Source organism: Drosophila suzukii, chromosome 2R, assembly GCF_043229965.1.
Source record: "Drosophila suzukii chromosome 2R, CBGP_Dsuzu_IsoJpt1.0, whole genome shotgun sequence".
Lineage (NCBI taxonomy): Eukaryota > Metazoa > Arthropoda > Insecta > Diptera > Drosophilidae > Drosophila > Drosophila suzukii.
In genome coordinates, this window is record NC_092081.1 from 5,852,826 (window position 1) to 5,876,765 (window position 23,940).

Sequence of the window (23,940 nt, forward strand, 5' to 3'; positions counted from 1 at the left end):
TCAAACTTAGAATTTTGTGATCAATTCAAGTTATTTTTCTTAAAATGAGTGAAACTTTTCTCAACATGAGCTTTTTCCACAAATTTTGTACTTAAATTGAGTACATCCTCAAAACGAGAATACAAATTCTCAATTTCTGAACGTCATAATTTTCGCTGTGTATGTTTTAAGTTAAGTCTTATTTTTTCAAAGTTTGTCTTGAGAGTCTAGGCTTACGAGAATTATAAGCAAGTGGAGAAAATTCGTAATGTTATTGTTGCATACTTTTATTGAAAGATTGTACGCTAGGATAACTATTGTTGATAGTTAATCAATACTATTGCAACAAGAAATTACACACCAGGTAACCGTAACTATGTCCATATTGGTTAAACTAATCAAAAATAAACATAGCGAAAAGAAATACATATACAACCATTTTTAATAGTAAAATACAATTTTGTATTGTTACTAAACTATCTGCACTGGTCAATTTTACCAACCAAATTTTTTTGTGTGTACAAAAAAAATTATGACCTTAATGTAGACGTTAAGTTACTAATTTCAGCAAAGTAGAGATTACTGTGATTCAACATTAACCATTAAAAATGCAATAAATCAGTTAGTCACAAAAATGGTTTTTTTTTTATTTTCTGAAAATTGGCACAAGGGAAGTATCAATGTATTCCGTTGTATCATTAACTGTCTATTTATGATGATGACAATGATGATAATATGATGAGGAATAGATGTGAAGTTCAGTTTTTCGGCTTTGCTGAAATATCTGACAACGTTTTACGTCCCCAGATGGTGTCGTACCTTCCACTTTCTTGTGTGGGGAGATTTCCGTCGTTTTTTTCACGGGCTTTAATCGTTAAGCTAACAATTAAAGGAGTAGTACCGTCTTTCACTTCTCTGCACCTTGTCAGCTCACAATCCGAGGCGAAATAAAGCCGAATGAACACAGCACAATAAATTGTATTCATTTGCAATCAGATTATTATCAATACGGAAACGTGGCGCGGAGGGGCCGGGGCGGGGGGCTGGAAAACAAGGACTGCGGGGGCACTGCAAACACTGTTGACACAGTTGGCGCATACTTTTCATTGCGGAAAGGCAGGGCGAGGCGAGGCGAGGCACGGAAGGGAACAAAAGGACGACGGAGCCCCCGGATGAATGCGAATTCCATTCAATCTGTTTGTCGAACTTTAAAATCAGAGAGAAACAGCAGGAGTTTCGTCTACTTGAGGACACAATTGAGACGCACTCCATTTTATTTTCACACCGATGTGGCATCGTTAGCTGGAACCTGGAAGCAACAACACAATATAAAGCTGAGAAACGGGCAGCAATCAAATAGGCGGTGCTTCTGTGACGCACACACTAGCTGTCCCGCTTGCTCTGGCAGCGTACGAGCTGCGGGCGAGGGAGACAACATGATACGGGAAATTGCCATTTTGTTTTCAATGCTGCGCCGACTGCGCTGCCGCCGCGCTGCCCGCAAATGCATTGGATTTACCGCTCCTTTCGCCAGTTTGTTTTTTCTCTTCCGATTGAGCGGCAGCCGGAGCTCTCCGTGTTTTTCTCTCTCCGCCGCGCGCGCGTTTTTCGAACGAGAATCTCGAATGAAAATTGAAACGAAATTATACCAGAAATCCCAGTGAGCGATCGCGGCAAGTGCAGTTCATTTGTTTTCCAAGTGCCACATCGCAAATACACAACAAATAAAAAAAGAAATTGCAAAATAGAGATTTCCGCGGATGCTGCAATCGCCATTGCCAAAATAGTGTCGTTCTCTTTCCCGCTCCCGCTCACCCGCTATCGCCCTCTCTCTCACTCAATCGGGCCGCCAAGAATTTATGGAATTTGGCATTTTGTGGATTTAGCGAAAATATTTTCATTGAGTGCGCCGGCCAAATGTTTGCTGCTCGTTTTCGGTTAAAAATAATCGGCAGAAAAACTGCGCCAAAATCTCAAGTATTCACGTGCAAATTCCGCAGCGTGTATCATTTTAATTACTATTCAAATTAACGACGACAGCAAAACGATCTAACGAAAACAAAGTCAAGTAATGCCTTGCCAAGAATTGTGAAATTGTTGAATACTTTCCAAAAAGTGCTCTATAACGAATATTCTATTGATTTACGCCAGCAAAGCTGCAAAACTTGTTGGATTACCCTTAACATTTTCAAGTGGTAAGTTCGCATTTGCCGAATCAAGAGGCCAATAAGATCGAATTTGTCTTACCGGGCTATAAGAAGATCTGGAGTTTGATTAGATCTTTGTTCGGGGGTGACACAGAAATCTCTTGGGAAATGTTTTTTATCCATTGAAATTTTCTTAGACATCGATCAAAAAATCCAATCGAAATCCGACCAAAGAGATTTCAGTGTTATTGAACCTTTAATATAATATATATTGAATTAAGGCTCTCAACTTAAGAGCCACGAGAAACTTGTAGTTAATTGACCTAAACATCATTTTTTTAGGTGTTGATGGTTTTTTAAGGTCCGACGGAAGTTTAAAAGCTTTAAGTATTGCCGTCGGATTTTGTTTATTCATTAATCCATAATGGAATCATAACTGGTTCAATCGAAATTATAATGCGAGTATAATTAATATGATGATTTATATGTATATTGAGTAAATGATAGTTAAATTCATAGTAATAGTTCTGAAAACTACATCGTTAATAATTAATATCATCTTGTCCCTAACAAGCATTTTATTGGATTTTTATGTACCGACGGAATATTCCAATAATATTAAATACTACAAATATGTGGTATCCTAAATAAAATATGTTGGTACTTAACTTTTTCGTGCTAATTTTGATAATTAACGTTCGATATTGATGTGAAGGCTTGCGTTCGTTAGTTTTTATGGCCATATTTAATCCTTGTTCATTGTTTGTTTACATGCAACTACTTTCCAACACACTTTATGGTTCGAGTAATCCCATCATTAAAGTAAAGTAAAGGTTTTTACATAAATGCCAGAAATTGGCTTTCAGCTCTGAATTTCTTTCCACAATTAGCAAATTGTTAATGCCTTCTCCTGCACTTTTCTCCATTTTCCTTGCAGTTGGCAATTCTTCAGCGGAAACGCGGATGAGAAACGAAATTGACGTTCCAACGCCAAAGGGAATGGCCGCACAAAAAAGAAAAAACTGAAAAAATAATAGAAAACAACGACTAACAGCAATCAACAATGTGGAAATGATAATTGCAATTGCCTGCACAAGCAAACAAAGAAGAAAGAAGCCAGTGAAGAAAGTTGAGGAGCGACGAGGGGCAGAAACGAAAGCCAAAAGAAAAGAAAATACCCACGAACGGGAATGGCAAATGCATAGAAAGAAGTTTGCGAAAAACAAAGATAAATTAAACAGAAACATAAACAAAAAAGACGAAAAGCAATTATAGCTCTTGATACAAACGCGATGGTGTTTTACAATATGTAAATATAATTAGCCGAGCGGAGTTTTCATTCCAGGAATTTCGCCAGCCAACAAAAGAAACAAATACTACGACTGCTGCAAAAAACAAAAAACACGCCTTGACTTGAGAGCCGGTTTTATAATTACTCCAAGTTTTAAGCCTCCCCTCCCCAACCAATCTCTCCTCTACTCCCAGAGAGAATTCCAACCCCGATACCATTTCAAATCCAATTCGAACCACGGGTATTGGTATCACAATTCCCCGTTCAAGTGACAATACCAATTTAACTACCATTCATCGCAAAAACCGCAAAAACAGTGAGTGAGTGTGAGTGAGTGGCAGTTGCAGTTGCAAGTGCGATTGCCACTGCGACAATGGCAGTGTCCTGCCCCGAAGTTATGTACGGTGCCTACTATCCATATCTGTACGGGCGCGCTGGACCAAGTCGATCGTTCTACCAGTATGAGAGGGTGAGTACTGCTGCTGCAAGGCCATTCAGTCGATTGGTCACCACCCACATCCCGTCGGAAGGGTTTTGGGGGAAATTTGGGGACCTCTCTTTTTTAAAGTAAGGAAGGGTACAATCCTATGTATCTTTTAGCGCCATCTATGCAAGTTATCTTAAAGATAAAAAAGGAGGATTAATAGCCACTGATATTAACTTAATATATTCATCCAATATAAATTATTCCTTAACAGTCAGGAATTTGCTTGTATAACAAGGTTATAGTCTTTTATTTTTGGGAACACTTGAAATATTCCTTAATTCAACGTGTCGAATGAAACCATTTGAGAAAGTATAATAAATTTAGACATTTTTAAGCTTCTTGCTTACAAAGGTATATTCTATTGTAGCGTTCCGAATGAAAACATTTTAGAAAGAGGATCTACAATCATTTTTCGTCACTAAATTGTATATCAGAACTTGAAACAATATTATCAGTTGCCCCGCTATTGCCACCATACCAACCTTGGCCTCTAATAAAAAATTTTCAGCGACCCTGATATTAGAAGCCTTTTCTCACTTCCCCAGTGTGCTTCGTCACTACTTGTACTGGTGTTCACAATTATACTTGTTACTCTTAGGTACAATTATATTGTATATTGGTATATAGGTATATTGTATTCGTTGGAAGGTATGTAGGCTATCTCGAAAACAATAAGAGCTGGAGAATTGGCATATTGATTCTAGGGGTTCCTGCGCAACGCATGTTTGCTATGGGTATTAATAGCAATCTACCCATCAAATGGAACCATTTATTCAAAATTAAAGCGCTTCCTCTTTATAACTTATGTTTCTGCTGCTTCATTACTTTGTCAACTCTATTTAGTTTAAAATGCGAATAATAAATTCCATTTTATATTGATATGAAGTAAAAACCAGGTTATTACGTTTTTTTATTAAATTTAATCAGGGATCATAATGGCAGGTATTTTTTAAAACATTTTTCTAAAAACGCAGTCAGTTTTATTGATCTATTGATTCATGCAATAAACTTGTATGATAAAGGTAAAATGCAGTTGTTGTCAGACTAATATATCTCTTAAAAAATAACTGTTTTTGGTACTTTAATTCTACTTGTTACAAACAAGTTACTTATATTGTGATAGAGAACCGCGAAGTTCCAATCGTATAATGCGATTTACTTATTTGTTAAGACCTCCTCTTAAGAAGTTTTCGCTTCTTTCGTACCAATTTGCTATCGATTAGCTAATTCTTGGTTATTGTCTAAATAAGAGCCCCATATCCCAAAAAACGAAAATGAGCGCGACTTCTTAAGAATTTACTCGAAAAATTGTTGGCTGTCGGCAGTGGTTCTCTTGATATCGAACTTTTAGGAGGAGAGGTTTGCTTTAAAGTAAAGTATATTTCATATGTTGGTCATCCAAGTTCAAATTATTTCTTTTAAATCGCTGGTGTGGTGCATGGCTGCTATAAAAGCAATTACTAAATTTTCTCGCAATTTTTAGAACGCTCATTGTTTTGAAAACGATAGAAAATCCTTTACGTATTTTTACAGCAAATCATAGAAAAAACTTTCGTGATCCTGACCAAAAATATATAACATTTTTAGGATCGGAAATGCTACGATATACCCATAGTTTGCAAGGAAAGGGTACAATACGAACAGGCATCTATAAAAAAAGTTAAAATATAAGAGTTTACTAGAACGAGGTCAGACTATGAATAAAATAATATAACAGCCTGTGCGGCACAGCAAAAAAATTTTAAAATGTCTCGTGCTTTTAATGTCTATTAGTAGTATATAATGAATTGAGCTTAGGATGATTGGAAAATGAATTAGTTAATACCTTCTAGGAAAATAAAATATTATGCCTATCGAGTGTAGCTCATTGTTTATCTTACCATTATAAACCGAGTAAATATCATTATGAAACATTCAAGGTCAGTACTTTTATTATAGATGTTTATTGCCAATGAAAAAGTTAGAATTTGTAGATCTTTTGAACTCCAGGTATTAACTAACATCATACAAAAAACCAAGCTGAAACCGACTAACAAAAACTGTTGGTGTCAAAATTTGTTGTTTCGACATTTTTGGCTAGGAAATTGTTGAGCTTTAGGCGAAGTGGTTTAAGTGGCCGATGCACGTAAAAAAGGTGTCAACAATTTCCCAACTTTAAATTCTCATTCATCGTTTAATTCCAAATCAGTTGTTAGCATTTGCGGTAGAAGTTTACCACGTACCACTGGTTTTTTATTTGTAGAGGAGGTAAAAATAACTTTAGCTCAGCTCTCTTCCCTGGCAAGCTTAGCCTTATTATTTTCCTTTTTTTATATTTTGTACGATTTTGACAGTCTATAAAATTTAAAAAACTCTTGTATGTGTCACAGTTTTAAACTTAAATCCCCTAAATGTAAAAGCAAATTTCTGGTAGCTTTACATAAAACGACTCGCTTTGCATAAACACAGAATGGCCATAAAGGAAAACCACGAAAACGTTTTGTAAAGATTCTTGTTTATTTGTTTCCATTTAACCGAAAAGCGCACTTCTTTAAAACGAGTTTGAGGACAACTTGAAAAAGGGAAAGCACCGATGATGAGTCATGATGCTTTTTGCTAGGACCCACATCCCCGGCTGATTGATGGCTCTCTTCACTGCTTGCCAAGGCCAACAGCTACTGTTGCCTCCACATCAATTTGTTTCGGCCCGGTCTCGACTGAATAATTAGACGCTTCTAACAAATCATAAGAATTCACGCAGAACGCAAATCGATTTGGGAAACCCGAAACAATAAAGAACAAGCGGGCGAAAAGGGAAAAAAGTTGGCGAAATAAAGGGAAACATTTCAAGGAATTCCGCGAGTCAATGTTGGCTTTGTTTCGCCTCTCCCGGTTTTTGCTAACATTGATTTCGAAGATTTCGCTGTGATTTCTGTGACAAGTACAGAAAAGTTCTCACGATCGCGAGGGCTGTTGGTCCACTGCGAGTGTGTGTCCAGGCCCAAAAACCCTGACCGTCGAGTCCCGTCGACCATGGCCCAAAAGGCCGAGGCTCTGCGGCTAAAATCCATGAGGCCGTTGGGCAGTTGCCGTTGCCGCTGGGGCACAAAGAAATTCTTGTGTCGCAAGTTCCAATTATACAAGGCCGCGGCACCAAATCGAAATTGGCCTTTTATGTAAGTAACCGATACGACACGATTCTGATTCTATGCTTTTGCATGCCCATAAAGAGGGACCGCGATAAACCCTCCGCCGTATATTGGGCTCCTTTCTGCTCCTCCGCAAAGCCAATCGCAGATTGAGTCAGCAGCTTTAGCCTCAGCTGGATGACCGGTTTATTTCGTTCCAAAAACGCACAATTTTCGTCCGCCCTTTCGACACTTTAGCCAGCCGAAAAAACAAAAAAAACCAAAAAATAACCAAGAAAATAAAACAAATAAACAAACAAAAACCTTGGACCGTTCGGTTAATTTATTGTGTGTATCGCCATTAGTTCTTGCCGATCTCGCTCTCTTCGCTTCCAACGCCATAACATAACCATACCGATTCGATCCTTGGGGCCTTTTGTCAACCGATCGCAGATAAACCTGGGAGCTCGAAAAAAAAAGCTCTGGGCCCCGAAATTTTGTCGCTGGTTCGTCTGCCGATCCCCGGTGATTTATGCCGTGTGATCGAAGGTCTGACTGCTCGGCATAACCGACATATCGCCTGCAGCTAATAACACTGCAGCCGATTCGGATCGAAACCAAATACACGGCGAAAATTACATCAAGCGAATGTTGATCTGATACAATTACGGGACACACCAGTCCTCTATACTTAAATAGGTATTATTTGAAGTGGTAATAATATTACTAAATTTGTTTTTCCTCTGGCCCTCCATCTCTACAGAGAACACGAGAATTCCCAGTATTTAGCTAGTTTCCTTCGTGTTTTAATTTATCTTCTGAGATGAAACAGTATGCTTTTCTGTATATAGTTTGTGACATATTTTAATCTATGTGATCAAAAATAGATATAAAAAGTTGTCAGATTTTGTTTTTATCAACAACTATTTTTTTTGATTTTATAATCTTTTTTTAAAAGAAAAAGTTCGATTAGTGTTATTAGACATTTCTGAAATATTTCCAAAGAAGTTTCTTTGGTGTAACCTTTAATCACTGCTTATTTAACAAAATGTGTCTTGACAAATTGCTGAGGTATTTCCAAGTGTACCAATACAAAGCGGCTGTGCTTTTTGTATCTGCGCATTGTTTCTCCTACTCTACTGCACTTGGCCACGATTCGGTATCCGCGATTTGGGATCCGCGATTCGCGGACGAGGATCCCGCCTCCAATTTGGACTGTCGTCGCTGATAGTGTTGGCCGATAAGGCGGAACGCATTGATTATGTGCTTAAGCCAGGTGACAGATGCAGATACATGATCTGGCTGCCACATATTTGCGGCAAGTGTCTGTGATGCTGCACCTTTCGCCGCAGCTGTATCTCAATCAATTTGTATCTGTATCTATTAGCAAGCAGCTTTCTGCTGACTCAGCGCTTTTCTCTAATTAAGTGGCCTCCCAACAACCAAGCAGCTGTTGTATCTGCAAGATACTCAACGCCCCTCGTAAATCAGAGCCGCTGTCAATGCCCAAGATGCACTCTTTCAAATGGTTCGTGCCCGGTTAACCCATTATTAACCCCTAGGACACGAGATCATAATTGGCATGCGCCTTAGAGATGGAGAATGGGTCGGGGTTCGCCTCGCTTGGCTGGAAGTTTATACTTAAATTTAGAACGATTTTCGGCAGCAAATGTGGCGTAGCGGGCAGGGAAGCGATTTTCATGGGGTTATCTTCAGTAGGGAGCCACTAATGGGCTCATTAGAAGGGGAAATCGTAAAGGGGGGCGGTCGAAGGTGTTGCTCGTAAATCGTCGCCAGCGCCGCATTATGTTTGACACTCCGCTAAGCAGGAGATTGCGGCGTGATTATCGTCTTCTTGCCGCTCTCCTATTTCAGTTCTAACCTCGAACACCCTCTTTTTCCCTAACCCAACCCAACCCATCCCATTCCATTCCATCCAACCATTTGGAGCGGTGCAACCTTGGCCCGAGTCCGTGATAATATGCGCCAAACGCTCGTAAATTTAATGGCCTCACTCGCATTTTCCATCATCATAAATTTCTTATAGTGTCATTTTCAATTTGCTGCAACGCGTCCCATAACTCATTACTTGCCCGCCAACCTTTCGGGAATCTGCTAGGAATATCCACTTAAATATCCAGAAATATGGTTGAAAGGGGAGCATGGTCAGAGCTATACCAAGCTTTGAAGAATCTGAAATTGTACACGCAAGAAGTACTATTTAAATATTGATTGAAGTCGAAAAAAATTTAAAAAAGTGTAGAATAGTTAAACACAAAAAATATAAATAGCTGTGTAAGTACTCTATATTGCTTTATCTAAATTTTAACTTGTCTGAAATAGTAATTTTTGGGAAAATCAAAATGGTTTTACCTACACCAAAATAACAGTGAGAAACATATTAGAACATTTTCTAAAAGCCCTGGTTGGCATAACTTGACATCCTTTCTAGCTCATAATTCAAATAAATATAATTAAACAAATAGCCTTTTACATACTTTTTTTAAGGACAAAATACGTAATATGTAGTCAAAATTAAACAAAGCAATTTGTGGATCTCAGTCATTTGATGGGAACTGTTTGTAGGTTTATGGGTTGGGTTTATGGCTTAGGTCATATTTTCTCATTTTTATGAAATTGTTCAACAGCTTAAAGTTTTTTTTGTGTTCTATTATATTATCTCATTGCATTGATAGTTTAACATAACTGTAGAAAACTACAAATTAAATCATTAAAAAACAAAAATTTTAAGGATTAGCTTTTAAGCTAAATTTCTTATACTGAACTTTCAAAATATAGGGCAGAACTTTCAAAATATAAATTACATTAAAATATTTTTACCCGTTTCTCGTAGAGTAAAAGTATTACATAACTTCTTAATACTCTGTCTGTCCGTCTAGAAGATTGGGATTAGCCATGCAGATTCTACGGATTCCTGCGGATTTTTTTTTAGTGTACATTAAAACCGATTAAATTGGTTAATTCCTTTCTAAAGTTATGAGTATCTTAGTTACAGCTAACTTCGGCAAGCCGAAGTCTCTATACCCTTGCAGGTCCCGTGGGAGTATGGTATGTACAGAGCTCTCCGATTTTTAGAAAACTTAAAACTAGCTACATAAATTTTAAGATAGTGATCCCTTTCAATCTGATACGGTATTAAAAGAATGATGTTCCCAAGAGTAGAAGGTAATATGAACAAAAAACACCAAAGTTTTAATTTTTTAAATTAAAAAAAAATAGTTTGGTATCATTCTTATAGGAGCTATAGGATATAGTTGTCCAATCCGGCTCGTTTCGACTTAATTAGTACGTGCAATAGAAATTCGACTTTTGGGATAGCTTTAAATGGACAGACAGATGCTGATCAATCTTCTTCACTGCGTTGCAAACTTCTGACTTAAAACATCATTATACCATCTGCAAGGATTTATAAAATCTCTTTGCATATGATATTACAAACTGAACACTGTTATAAAAACACCAAAAATAATAATAATTTTGTAACTAAAATGTTTTTGCACACTTTCAGTTCAACCAGGATTTGTACTCGTCCTCGGGCGTCAACTTGGCCGCCTCATCGAGTGCCTCCGGCAGCTCCCACTCGCCCTGCAGCCCGATCCTACCGCCCTCGGTGAGCGCAAATGCCGCTGCGGCGGTGGCAGCAGCGGCGCACAACAGCGCGGCAGCGGCGGTGGCAGTTGCAGCGAATCAGGCCAGCTCCTCCGGCGGAATAGGAGGCGGTGGGCTGGCCGGACTGGGGGGCCTGGGCGGCGGACCGGCGAGCGGACTGCTCGGCAGCAATGTTGTGCCCGGCAGCAGTAGTGTGGGCAGCGTCGGCCTCGGAATGAGTCCTGTGCTGAGTGGAGCGGCAGGACACTCGCTGCACAGTTCGCACAGGACGCACGCCCACTCACACGCCCACTCCCTCGCCCACGCACACACGCACCCGCATTCGCACACACACACGCATACGCACCAAACCAAAGAAGAGGATCTCATCGTGCCGCGCAGCGAAGCTGAAGGTGAGTTAGGATCACTATTAAACATAATCCCTTAATGAGTTCCTTTTAAATATGGGTTCCGACTTGAAATTAAGATCCGCGACATTAAAACCCTATTCGGTCATTTCTCATCTTTACTTATAGTTGTCACAGAATGGCAATCTACTAGGTGGGACTCGTATTCAAAAACAAAGTTATATTAACAAATCAGTTTAAAAAAAATGACTTAAATGCCAAAGCAAGGTTTTTTTAGCATTTCAAAATATTTTCTTTGTTTGAATGGTGTACTATAAATTATGAGTAAGCAAATGAAGATTTCTCTCTCTGTATTAAAAGATGATAGGTGTATCGTTGGTTCTTATACCCGTTATTTGTAGAATAAAACCGTATTCTAGATTCGTCGGAAAGTATTTAACAGGCAGAAGGAAGCATTTCCGACCGTATAAAGTATATCAGCCTAGTCGATCTAGCCATGACCTCATGTCCGTCTGTTCGTTTGTCTGTCTCGGAAACTATAAAAACTATAGTTCTTGCAGATTCTTCAGGTTCTGAGACAGCACAAGTTTATTTCAGCAAAGTGCCAAGCCCAATGCAATTTTGTGATGGTTATCAATATCTTTCTTCATGCCAAAAATTGTGCAAATAGAACCATCCATTGAAACGTAATAAGCATATAAAGAAATCGACGTAGGTGGCGCTGTTGCGGGGTGTGCAATGTTGTGAACAGTCGCTTTGCTGCCCGCATATCTCCATCTCCCTCGAACTCCCTTTAGCATAATATCAGGTATCTGATAGTCCAGGCAGTCGGATAGAGCATTTTTTTTCTTTTTTTTTTATTTCCATATAAATATTTTAAGTCTCATATCATATCGCAAGTCTCAGATCATTTATTTAATTTACTGATGAATGTAATTTGAGGAGGAATGATAATGTCTCGACAATAATTATAAGTAATTGATATAATGATTCATTTAACTTTAAAGATCCCCCTAGAAGTTATCGTATTTAATTTTGTACTGGTACATTAAGAAAGTTCAGATCTAAAGGTCATGTTGAAAGCTATAATAAGGTGGTAAGGTAAAAATGAAAGTATACGTTCCAGAAATGGATCAGCTTAAAATTTAGAGTGCACGTGCTAATTTATACGTTTCAAAACTTTCGATTTGTTTGCTATTCATGTGCGTGTTCATTGATATTGTCAATGTCAGTGTTTGCATAACATTTATTTTTTGGCAGCACAATGAAATTCAGCCGAGTGAAAGAGCCATAGTGAGGAAGAGCCAGATAGCCATCGCACATTCGTAGCTAATTAATTTGAAAATTCTTGAAATTTCAGACGAGGCACTCGCATTCCAAACCAGTTAGCATTCAATAAATTATATCATATTTTCCCGTTTGGATACTCGCCATTATTTCGCGATTATTTAATAGTTTTTCCACTCACCCTCGTTTTCTCTGAATTTTCAGCACGCCTGGTGGGCTCCCAACAACATCAGCATCATAATGAATCATCCTGCTCCTCCGGTCCGGATTCCCCGCGCCACGCCCACTCTCACAGCCATCCGCTGCATGGGGGCGGTGGTGCGACGGGTGGTCCATCTTCAGCGGGCGGAACGGGTTCGGGGGGCGGCGGCGATGGAGGCGGAACGGGGGCAATACCCAAGAATCTGCCAACCCTGGAGGCACCCATGGGCAGTGGAGGAGGAGGAGGTGCTGGACTGGGCAGCAGTGGCCAGGGACAAGCTCAGTATCTATCGGCCTCCTGCGTTGTGTTCACCAACTATTCAGGCGACACGGCCAGCCAGGTGGACGAGCACTTCTCCCGCGCCCTCAACTATAACAATAAGGATGCTAAAGGTAGGTGCCATTATCAGAAATATAGCAGAGAAAAACTGTATCATTACAAAGGAAATAGAGCTTAAAATCAAATAGGTCCCTGTTTGGGCGCCATGTTAAAGTTAATGTTCTGCTCGGTCCAGGGAATAAATGATTGAATATTGAGTTTAATAAGATATTAAATTAGTTATCTTTGAAAAGCCTTTGGAAAATAGATTATAATTGAAAGGAATGTTTTAAAAATGGAACTGCGAAATTTTTGTATCAACTGTATCATTACAAAGGAATTAGAGCTTAAAATCAAATAGGTCCCTGTTTGGGCGCCATGTTAAAGTTAATGTTCTCCTCGGTCCAGGGAATAAATTATTGAATATTGAAATTAATAAGATATTGATTTAGTTATCTTTGAAAAGCCTCTGGAAAAATGATTATAAGTGAAAGGAATGTTTTAAAAATAAAACTGCGATATTTTCGTTTTCTATGTGCTCGAACATTGGTTCTTTGTTTGGCCTACCGCAGTCACATATGTATATTCGGCACCATAAATCAAAGATTATTTTTTAAAATGGCAAGAAACCATTGCATTCTTAATTCTCTGTGTCAAAATTATGATAATCTACTGGATTAAATATATTTGTTTCGCCGTGTGTATAAAAACAAACTTCTGTTTGTGTTAGTGTAGGAGGATAATCAGCTTGTTCTCCAGGCTCCCCTGCCTTTTTTCGACTCATTTGTGGCTCCGCCGAGTTGTGATCAAAGAACCGCTCATGTCATGTACTTGTCCCGGCTGTCAGTTTGCGTGTTTGCCTCGATTTGCGGCGCTGCCCCACTTGTCCCCCAAAATGGAGGCATAATTAGGTGAAAATACGCCACCAGTTCCAGCAAAGTTATTAAAATGTTCTCGGAAAATTTACAACGGGCAAATTATGCCTCTCGGAATGTGTTAGTGTGTGGGAAAGAATGAGATGGCTGGAAATAGCACAAAAGTTACAGAATTTTCAGTGTGTTAAGTGGTTTAATGTGTGAACAATTTTTCCTACTGCACATAACTTGATTGATGACCTTGTATCGATACAGAAAATGTGGGTTAATGTGTGTAAACTTTGAGAGTGCTAGAATAAGGTTAGGAAAATATGCAGCTCCCTCCCAACGGAGGGAAAAGTTTTCAACACAAATCGATGGATAAATATGTTCCTATCGCGTCCAGCTTCTTAAAGTAAAAGAAAAAACTCGAAAAAAAAAAACTTTTGTTATTGCTAATGATTCATATTATTATTACTATTTATGACACTTTAAATCATTTGGAACACAAAATACAATATAAATATGGTGTAAATTATAATTCCCATTAAATGGCTTCGTTTTAACCCATCTTTTTTTGAGAAAACTATTCCAAATATTTACATTTTAGTCCCACTCACCGCCAGCCGCACGATTATAGTATAAAATCACTTTAAGATGCCACTTTATTTTGTCCCCTCCGCAAGTTTGTGAAATGTCTGTGAATGCGAACACTCACAAGCACACACCAAAAACGGGCGCACAATAAAACAAATAAATCAAGTTGCCACTTGCCACTCGCTTGTTCTTTCGATTTCAAAATTAATTACCTCCTTTAATGAAGATAAACGTTTCGTTTGTTCATGCCTGTCTGTTTTGCCTGTCCGTCTATCTGCTGCATACTATATAAACGAGTGTACATGCGATATATGTATAAAAATACCCCAACATGTGTATGTTTTTTGCGTTTTTCACTTGCTTTTTGTTTTTCATTTTAATTGCCCTGATGCAGTTTTGCTCAGGCATAACGAATTTAGCCTTGTCAAGTGAAGATTTTCATTATGATCATCTCCTCGGCTCTGTTAATTTGTGCCCATTGCTCAATCAATCAATTATCCCGCATTTGAATGCTGAGCAGGTGCTGACAGTCGTAGCCCCCGAAATGCTAATGTTCCGTACGTGTCCCGCCCACTGGCCAATTTCCAGCAACCCGCCACCCGTCGCACCGATGGAGCACTTTGTGGTGTATTCCTTTGCCACACCGCCAATTGCAGTTAAACCTGGGATTTTATTGAGTTTCTGTGGCTGCCATTTCCTCGATTTTCCCCCCGATTTCCTTGTTTCCCGCCTGCTTTGAGGAAATGCCACCACTTTGATTGTGCGAAAATTCAGTTTCCATTCGATTCCCCCATTCGTTATGCGATAATTGGAAATTTTCCGCAGGCTGCTTAACTACGAATTTACGGTGATTGGTTTGCCGAAATTTAAATCAAAATCTGTTTCCTGGAGCAAATTAATTGACCAACAAATAAGCAAACACAAACTTGTAACATAAAATAGATTGGATTATTATTGTTCACTGATTTAATTGAACTGGTTTGTATTTCCATTTTATGGTAGTTTGAAAGTAATTCAAATAATTTTCAATTACACGATTAATTACGAAAGTATTCAGTATAAATTACTTAGATCTTAGTTTTCAATATATTCTTGTCAAATGTTTTTTACTTTTAAACTTTACTTTTCTAACTAAATTGAAATAGTGTTCATATCCCAATTCATCAACATTTCAGTTATCGATAAATTTTTTTTATCGTTTTATCTCAAAAAGCCAATATTTAAGCTGTCACCAAATGCAGTAGGGTGATGCGATTTAGAAAGTCCTCATCTTAATAGGGTGCTGTGGCATTTTTTGCCAACTGCTGCACAGTGGCACACATTGCCCATTATAGAACTGTCCCTTAAAATACAATTTGAGCAAAAAGTAAACATCGAAATGGTTTTGTTTAAATTTGTTTACTTTTTGCCTCTTGTTTTTCCCCCTTTTCGATGTCTGCTTAATGGTATTTAAAGTTCATTTTGGTCATTTGTCTATTTGAGAGCAGCGCGCACACAGTCAAACATTTACATTTGTGCGCTTAAAACTATTCAGCATTTATATAGATTTTTTTCGTAATGCAATGTGCCGAGTCTATATATGCTATATGCACAGATATATATATATTGCTAGTTGGAATGTGCTATGAAATGTCGCCGGAATGCGATGCGGTCGATGGTGATGTTGTTGCTCTGGTAGCCAGTTGTAGTTGTTGCTCTTGTCGGACGGTGGCAATGCCGAATGCCGCATAGATTCCTCATTACGATTTTAAAATGCATTTCAATTAACTGCTCCGCACAGTGAAATAGCAACAAAAACTAAAAAAAACCTAAAAAACAAAACGAACCGAAAGAGGGCATCGCAGAAGATGATGAGATAGCAACGGCACGCTTGCACTTTTCTCTGTTTTTCCCCGATCCGTTTCGTTACGTTTCTCGATCAAAAAATACCCGATTCATCAGGCAGCCTTCCCTTTTCTTTTCGTTGCGAGGAGCATTTAATTAGATGCCCAAAGAATTCGATTTAAAATTCCTTGGCACCCGCTGCAGGCAGGAGAACAGTCTCTCCGAAACACAAACGCAAACAGAAACAGAAACAGAAACTGAAACCGAAACAGATAGAGATGCAGATACATTTTGAGATACGTCTGCAGATACGGATAGAACTGCAGGTGTACACTGAAAAAGGTACGTTTAACCCCAATAAACTTGACTACTTTTACACAAATTCCAGATATTTGTTAAATATAAATTTTGTTTTAACTTATTGCACTTCATTAACTCAAAGTCCTTATATTTCAAAGTTTTTTGATGTCATATGGAGGTTCAAGTTTTAAAAGTATATTGGTATTTAAATGTTATAAAAAATATCAATTGATATTGTACAGAACTTTCGGTATAAAGACGACTGGGAATTTCCTAATGATGTAAAAAGGTTTATTGTTTTATTAGTATTGTTCATGGTTTTTATTGGTAATTTAAGTCTTAGAAGCATTCCATAAAACTTCAAACTGTTTCATAGACCAGATTGTTTACAAAAGAAACTTTAAGTATATTTTTCCTTTTTTTTATAGTATTTTAAAACTAGAAGTTTCATAGTTTTGTAGGCCAAGTTAATTTTCTCTGTACAGTAATAATTTTTGTGTCAACGCTGGCGATCGAACCTTATCGGGTCATAAATCGCCACGCTCTCTTCATTAGGCCAAAAGGTGAAAGGTGAGACAGGTAGTGCGGCTTTCGCTTTTGAAGCCCCTCGCCGAAAGTGAAATGCTAACTGAAGGAGCTGGAGTAGAAATATCTTTGGCAGTCTGCTTGTTTGCACATTAATGGGAATTCCACGGCCTCAGCTGAGCGAGTGAGTGAATGGCAATGGGATGATGACGACTTCTCTGGCTGCGCTGGGACGAAAAAAAGGCACGCGGCATGGCATCCAGTATCGAGTATTCGGTATCCCAGCCGCATCGTCATCATCATCAACCACATCCACATCCACATCCACATCCTCAACGTCATCAGCATGCATGGCACACTCGCCAACGTGCCGGCCAAAGTTGTCGAATCGCGACGGCAGCCAAGCACAAACATTACACATCCCCACAAGCACATCCTCCAGCCTCGTCCTCATCCTCGTCCACGTCCTCGTCCTCGTCCTCATCCCCAAAACTCCTCCAGTTGTTGTATATTTTTCTCTCGAATCGAGTTTGGAATGTTGTCAACGCAAATGCAAGCCTATGCAAGTTTTTGGTATCTCCTGCCGCTCAATTGCAGTTGCTATTTTTGGGCCCCCGGTCTCCTGAGGGAGCTCCATTACACATAATGGAGATGTCTTTCTTGCTCCTTCCGCTGGTTGGCGGCGTCGCGCGATTTCATAAACGCGTAGATTTACAACCATTTAATACAAGTGATGATCCTGAACAACAGCGCGACAACGAGCACGGACGACAACCGAAAACATTCCGCTCAGTTATTTGCAACAGGCCATGGCGCCGCCACCGAGGCGGAGATGGAGATGGTAATGCAGATGAAGATTCAGACTGGGACTCCGAGGAGAGTCCCTAACCAATCCCGAAACCGAGCCCCAGAATCCCCCAAGACTCGTACGCCGGTTCGCCAGTTAATCATTGCCGCAAGTGAATGGAAATTGCCCCTAGAGGCAATAGCATAACACCTCCTTCAAGCGATTGCTTCTTGAGGAAATATTTCCTCGGTTATTTATTCCCATTAACAAGATGATTTAATTGGAAACAGTCTGAGAACTACATGGTTTCTTTTACAAACATATTTTTAGATTTTTAGCCGAATCTGCAGAAAGAAAAAATAATATTTTTGTTTTACATCACGGAAAAATAGTCAAAATCGAATGTAGTGTTCCAAAAAGAATTGATATAAGCTCTGAAGGTTCCATTAATACCCTCCATCGCCAAGGCTTAGAACGTTTAAAACACTAAAGATCCTTCAAGAAATCCTTTAGTTACGAAGCTCAGACATTTTTTGACATCAAAAAAAATTCCTATTATAATATTATGATTGTTTTTGGACCATTTACGGTTTTTGGCTTAAAAAACACTTCTAAAATCATATTAAATTGTAATATCTTAAATGTACCTTCCAATTTCGGATGTCTTATATCTAAATAGTTGAGTAAAATATTTATATCTGGTTTTCCTCATTGGTATTCAGTTTGTCTAGTGGTCTTATAAATACAATATGAACAATAAAAGCCTCTCGATTCCGCCGCCTTTGCACGCTTGAATGTCTCGGTAAATTTAGCACGATTAAACAATAATTCGTGAACCATTATCATTTTGTGTATACATATGCCTTGAACGATTCCCCCATTTTGTGCTTGCAGAGAGCAGCAGCCCGATGTCGAATCGCAATTTCCCACCGTCGTTCTGGAACAGCAATTACGTGCACCCCATACCCGCGCCCACACACCACCAGGTAAGCCAAGTCCCATAACCAATAACAATGCCAGTGGCCCAGAGAACAGAAGCCGATTACCGGCAATACGTGAGGCAATTACGACTTCAAGGAGCCTCCGATCCTGCTGCTCCTTCTCCGCCGACTCCATGGTAAATAAGTTGTAATCCGATCGGATATCTATCTGCAGGTTAGCGACTTGTATGGCACGGCGACGGACACCGGCTACGCCACCGATCCGTGGGTCCCCCATGCGGCCCACTATGGTTCCTATGCCCACGCAGCCCACGCCCATGCCGCCCACGCCCACGCCTACCACCACAACATGGCCCAGTACGGCAGTCTTCTGAGGCTGCCCCAGCAGTACGCCAGCCACGGATCCAGGTGAGTCGGTCCCTCCAAGGGTTGCCCTTGCCCCACAGACCGGGTCCTGACCTCTCGTTTCTCCGGTCTCTCGTGTCTTACAGGCTGCACCACGACCAGCCGACGGCCCACGCCCTGGAGTACTCCAGCTATCCCACAATGGCAGGTGAGTCAGCCACCTGGGTTATGTTTTATTATATTAAGAGTCGCAATTGTTTTCCTAATTAAGCGATCTCATCACAGTAGTATTAGTATTATGACTGTTCATTTAACAATTTGACATTATTTCGATGTATACATCAGTGCTCTAAAGATTGATGTTCCAAAGATCCAAAGATGTAAGATCCGAATATAGCAGTATTATTTATTCAATAGGTCCCCTCTACTTAGATCTCAATAAACAGTCCATTGAGTCAATTTTTTAATAATGGCTAACGAAAAGTTTTGGTTTAAGCGACCATAGGAAATAGCTCTGCTTGTTCTATGCCGAATCACAAACAGTGTACAACAGCGGTCTGCACACGCGCATCGATATGAAGCCTCGTGAAAATCACTCACAGAAATGAAAGACAAAGTGTCTTTGCATTGCGTGCCAACCTCTGGTTTATATTTAACTTATATTTATTAGAGAATTTATTTAGAGAACGCTATTGTCGATTATCCTCGATTATCCGATAACCGTTTGAGAGTGCGAGGAAGACAAAGATATGCAAGCAGCAAAGGGACTTACTTCCAAAATAATGAAACAAAAATAAAAAGCAAAACTAAGGGGTCTAAGATTATGGGTATTTCTAGAACCAACCTCCTTAATACCTTTCGATTTGTAATTACAGATATTTCTACGTTGCTAGCATTGTCAGTATTAATTTGATATGTTGTGTGAAAGTGTAAATGTCATATCTTGTTAAAAAAGCTATCGAATCTAGTTCGAAGATGGTATCGAAACAAGGGTTTCAAAGGAACAAGTCAGGTCTAACATCAGCACGTTAAAAATTAAATTTTTCAAAATAGTAAAACACATGTGTATATTAAGTTCTAACAGTCTAAACCTAATGTATGTTTCAGGTCTGGAAGCGCAGGTGGCGCAAGTACAGGAATCGTCGAAGGATCTTTACTGGTTCTAAACATCACATGGCGATGGAGGACCAAGAGAACCTTCAGCGAATGTATAAACTTTGTCTTGGAAGATCTAAGGAAAGCCCGGATCGTTTCTCTCGGCAGCCTCGTATACAATGCTTGACTTTGGGTCGGGCTTTTTGAAACCGCTTCTTAAGCAAAACTGCAGTCTGTGTTTCTGTGTGAGCAAAACAATAACAAACGCAAAGGATTTTGAAATTTAATTTAATTTTACCATAATGTTTAACGTTTAAATATAATTCTTAAGCTTAAAACACCTTGTAAACAAAAACAAAATAATATCGCGCATTCGAGACCATTTTTTTCGGCGTAATTTGATTTTGTAAGTTTAGCATCCCATATCAGCAATTTAGACACATACAATAATGAATATATACACTATATATATAAATATACACTTAATTATATATCGGTATTCGTAATCAGCGTTGGTAACGTTTAATAATCGATATTTCTTGTATAGTTAACGCAAACTTTGACAAACACTTAAAGCAACAACAAAGTTAGAATTTATTTTGTTTAAACTTCGATTTTTGCAAATTTCAACAAACTAGGATAACGAAAATCAAATTGAAAAAAAGGCAAAGCAGAAAATCCAACAAAAAAAATAAATAAAATAAAAGGAAAAAAATTTGAATACAATCAACAAAATGAGTGTTTATTACTAAAGGTTAAGGGAGCGGTCGATAGAGGTAAGAATATGGTTTATAAATATGTTTATACATTTTTAATTAGTTTATATTCTTGAGCTAATGATTTCATTCCGATTAACCCCAGAAACACAATCAGATAAGAGCCAAATTTCATAATCGTCGACTTTGAATGCTTTCCACGCCATTTAGCCAGGCGCCTTATTAATCTCGGGCTATTTATCATTCCGAAAAAAGGCAATCCCCAATCCGACCCGACCCGAATCAAAACAAAAACGAAACGAAATGAAATGATATTGTATGAAAGCCCCTCAGGAATCTTGCATAATTAATGAAAACACAAATCTCAGATAGTAGCCAAGTGGTGGCACAAGTCATAAATAATACGGCAAGCTCCTGTGACTCTTGCAACTGCAACCGTGACTTTGTCCGGGAACAGTGACTTCTGCCCCTCCACTTCACTCTTTTCTAACCGGATGAACGGGATTGGGGGTTCAGTATTCTTTGAGCTTTCTGTTGTTTTTTGCGCTACTATTCAATGAAAGTAGGAAGAGTGGGGAGCACATATTATTGACTTTCAATGACTTAACGCACAGTTGGCCAACGCACCTCACCTTCGCTCGACGGACCATGAACAGTTGGCTCAAAACCGATCCTGCTCATGAATTAAAGAAATAAAACAAACGCGCGACATGCTCCCGCTCCATATTCTTTTTTTTTTTGATCTGTACCCCCGGTGTACGCAACAAATTTATTACTGATCGATGAACCACTAACTTGGTGGCTCGAGTCCGGAGGCTCTTCAGCCGGTTGTGGGTCCATTATTTTAGCATAAGAATTCCATAATTCCCGGGAAGGGGAAGGGGAACGTCTTCACAAGGTGTTCAACAATTCGCCAAATGCGTTTTGCTCTGGGTTTATCGCTTTTTAATAACTTCCCTTCGCAACTCTTTCAATTCACCTCTTTTTTGTTGACCCTTTCCTTCTGTTTTCATTTTTTGTCGACATTGTATCTGCCGCAGTTGTCACTCAAGTTTCGCAATCGGGACAGATGGTTCCGTTTTTGGCGGCTCTACTTCCTTCCTTTCTTGACTTTCGACATTGGTCCGGTCGAGCGGTAGCATTTGTTCTTGTTTATGGCGGCATTGTGTGTTAATGAGTTCAGGTTAGTGGTGCATGATCCAGGGGATAAGTTGTACATGATAGTCATACATCTAGAAGATTGTAGATCGCAAATAGAAAAAGACTTGACCAGAACCAATATTTTAGCCCTGAAGTTATGTAACCTAAATGCGAATCTAACAATGAGTTTGCAATGCAATTTTATAAAATACGATAACTATTACACATTTTCCGAGCATTTGATTTTGTTATTATAAAAATGGTAGGTCTAGTAAGTAGAGATATTGGGTCGTTAAAGGTAGATCTTATAAAGAAAATTCCGTTTAAATGGTGGGTCCTATTTAGACAGCTCCGTCATATTATTTCAGTCTGGCCTCGAAAGCTGCTTCTCCAATATACGAATATACCAATCTCCCCATAGGTTATTGGACCAAGTGTCAACAAGATCGTTTGCCACATTAAATGGAAATTAATTTTACCCCAGATAAACAAGAATCGGAGACCAACAAATTTTCCAATTCGGTATTCGGTTAAGTTATGTTAACAAAAGGCGCGGAACCAAAGTTGGATAATAAATAAGATGGGAAAACAATAATAAAAGCAGAAGTGTGGCACGGGTATATTTTTGGAGGCCCCATTTGAGGGCGGAACCGACCGATAGGGGAACTTTGACTTGACTCGGCGACACTTTATGGCCAGCGAATGTGCGTGACTGGCCGCAAAATATAAATAAAAACATTTTCCCAGCGTCTTTGGGGACAAGATATCTGCCACCTCCGCTGGAGAAATGGATGGTTGAGTCGATGGATGGATATGGATGGAAGAGCCCTTGTGGCACGTACGCCGGCATCCCGAGTGCAGCTCGTAAATTTGGTCAAACCGTATTGGCTGCTAATTGCTGAATGGAGTGGGGGTTACGAGAATACGGAAGATAAGAACCTAAATAAAATATTGGGAATGTGGTTTTAAAACGAAACCTGTGGTTTAGTTAGCAATTAAAGAATAGGTATCAGAAGAAAATATGTTTTAAATACTAAAAGAAGGATTATTAAGGAATGAAATCACTTTTTGACCAACTAATCCCAAGTAAATAAACCAAGTGGAACATAATATAATAATGGAATATGGATTTTTAAAGGAAAAGATATCTTTCTGTTTAGTTTTTCATCACTTTTCATGCAAGTGGAATGCTTTTGAACCCAATAGGCACCCTTCTGAATCCGCTCATGCTGTATCATTAAATTTTAATAAGCCCAACCTTTATGATCCAAATACGTACTATTCCCAAGTAAATACCAAATTGAATTAATTTGATGCAGTGCAGATATTGGTTGGTTTGCATGACAGCCGAAATCAATTTATAATTAACGTGGAATGAACACATTTCGAGCACATGTTGGTTGGGTCCGCTTTCGGGTTCGTCCAATGCTCCCCACATGCGGCGCTGATTACGGCGCTGGAAGCCAGGCATTGGATTTGAAATCGGTATCCTCCTCTCGAGAACAGAAAACAGGGAACTGAAAACTGAAAACCGAAAGCCGGGGCTACTGTTCAATGTGATGCGATTGTGGCTACATGTGGCTCCGGCGATTGCGCAGACAATCAGCGGCGTTAAAAAATCCATACATCATTTTCCTGCCCGCAATCCGGATTCCCCGATTTCACCGACTTCCCCGATATCCCCCGGTTTGTTGGGTTCATTTTGGGCTGCCTGCGGTTGCATGTGCATCTGGTTGGTTTCCTTTCCATTTTCCTCCTTTCCATTTGACTGGCTGGTAGGTTGGTCCGGTCATGTCAGTTTGTGTGGCGTTTACTCTGTGATTTATTTGTCTGTGCCCCGTTCGAGTCCTTGTGCCCCGAGGAGCCGAAAAGATCCCCAAAGTCCCGAGACAAGGTGACATTTCCTGTATATCGGAGCCAAAGACAAAGACAAGAGCAAAATGCTCCATTGATATTCTAATTAATGTGTGTAAAATATCTGGTTGCTCCCCCGCTCGAGTTCCCATTGCTTGTGAGGTATT

At 39.3% G+C, this 23,940-nt stretch overlaps 1 protein-coding gene across 1 annotated transcript; it reads left to right on the forward strand.

Annotated features, from left to right (window-relative positions):
* The first annotated feature begins 3,744 nt into the window (after positions 1–3,744).
* Positions 3,745–20,401, forward strand: vg (transcription factor vestigial). The gene is made up of 7 exons (XM_017085774.4): positions 3,745–3,886; positions 10,541–11,033; positions 12,480–12,869; positions 18,577–18,668; positions 18,838–19,031; positions 19,115–19,176; positions 20,076–20,401. Exons 1-7 carry the CDS (start codon positions 3,791–3,793, stop codon positions 20,132–20,134), a joined length of 1,386 nt encoding a protein of 461 aa, XP_016941263.1. The 5' UTR covers positions 3,745–3,790; the 3' UTR covers positions 20,135–20,401.
* Positions 20,402–23,940: the final 3,539 nt, after the last annotated feature.

Bases quoted from the DNA above. Each gene is read 5' to 3' on its own strand.
- vg (XM_017085774.4), top strand. From the start codon at position 3,791: ATGGCAGTGTCCTGCCCCGAAGTTATGTACGGTGCCTACTATCCATAT. The intron at 18,669-18,837 runs GTAAGCCAAGTC...ATCTATCTGCAG, and splicing joins CCGCGCCCACACACCACCAG to GTTAGCGACTTGTATGGCAC. The intron at 19,177-20,075 runs GTGAGTCAGCCA...TGTATGTTTCAG, and splicing joins CAGCTATCCCACAATGGCAG to GTCTGGAAGCGCAGGTGGCG.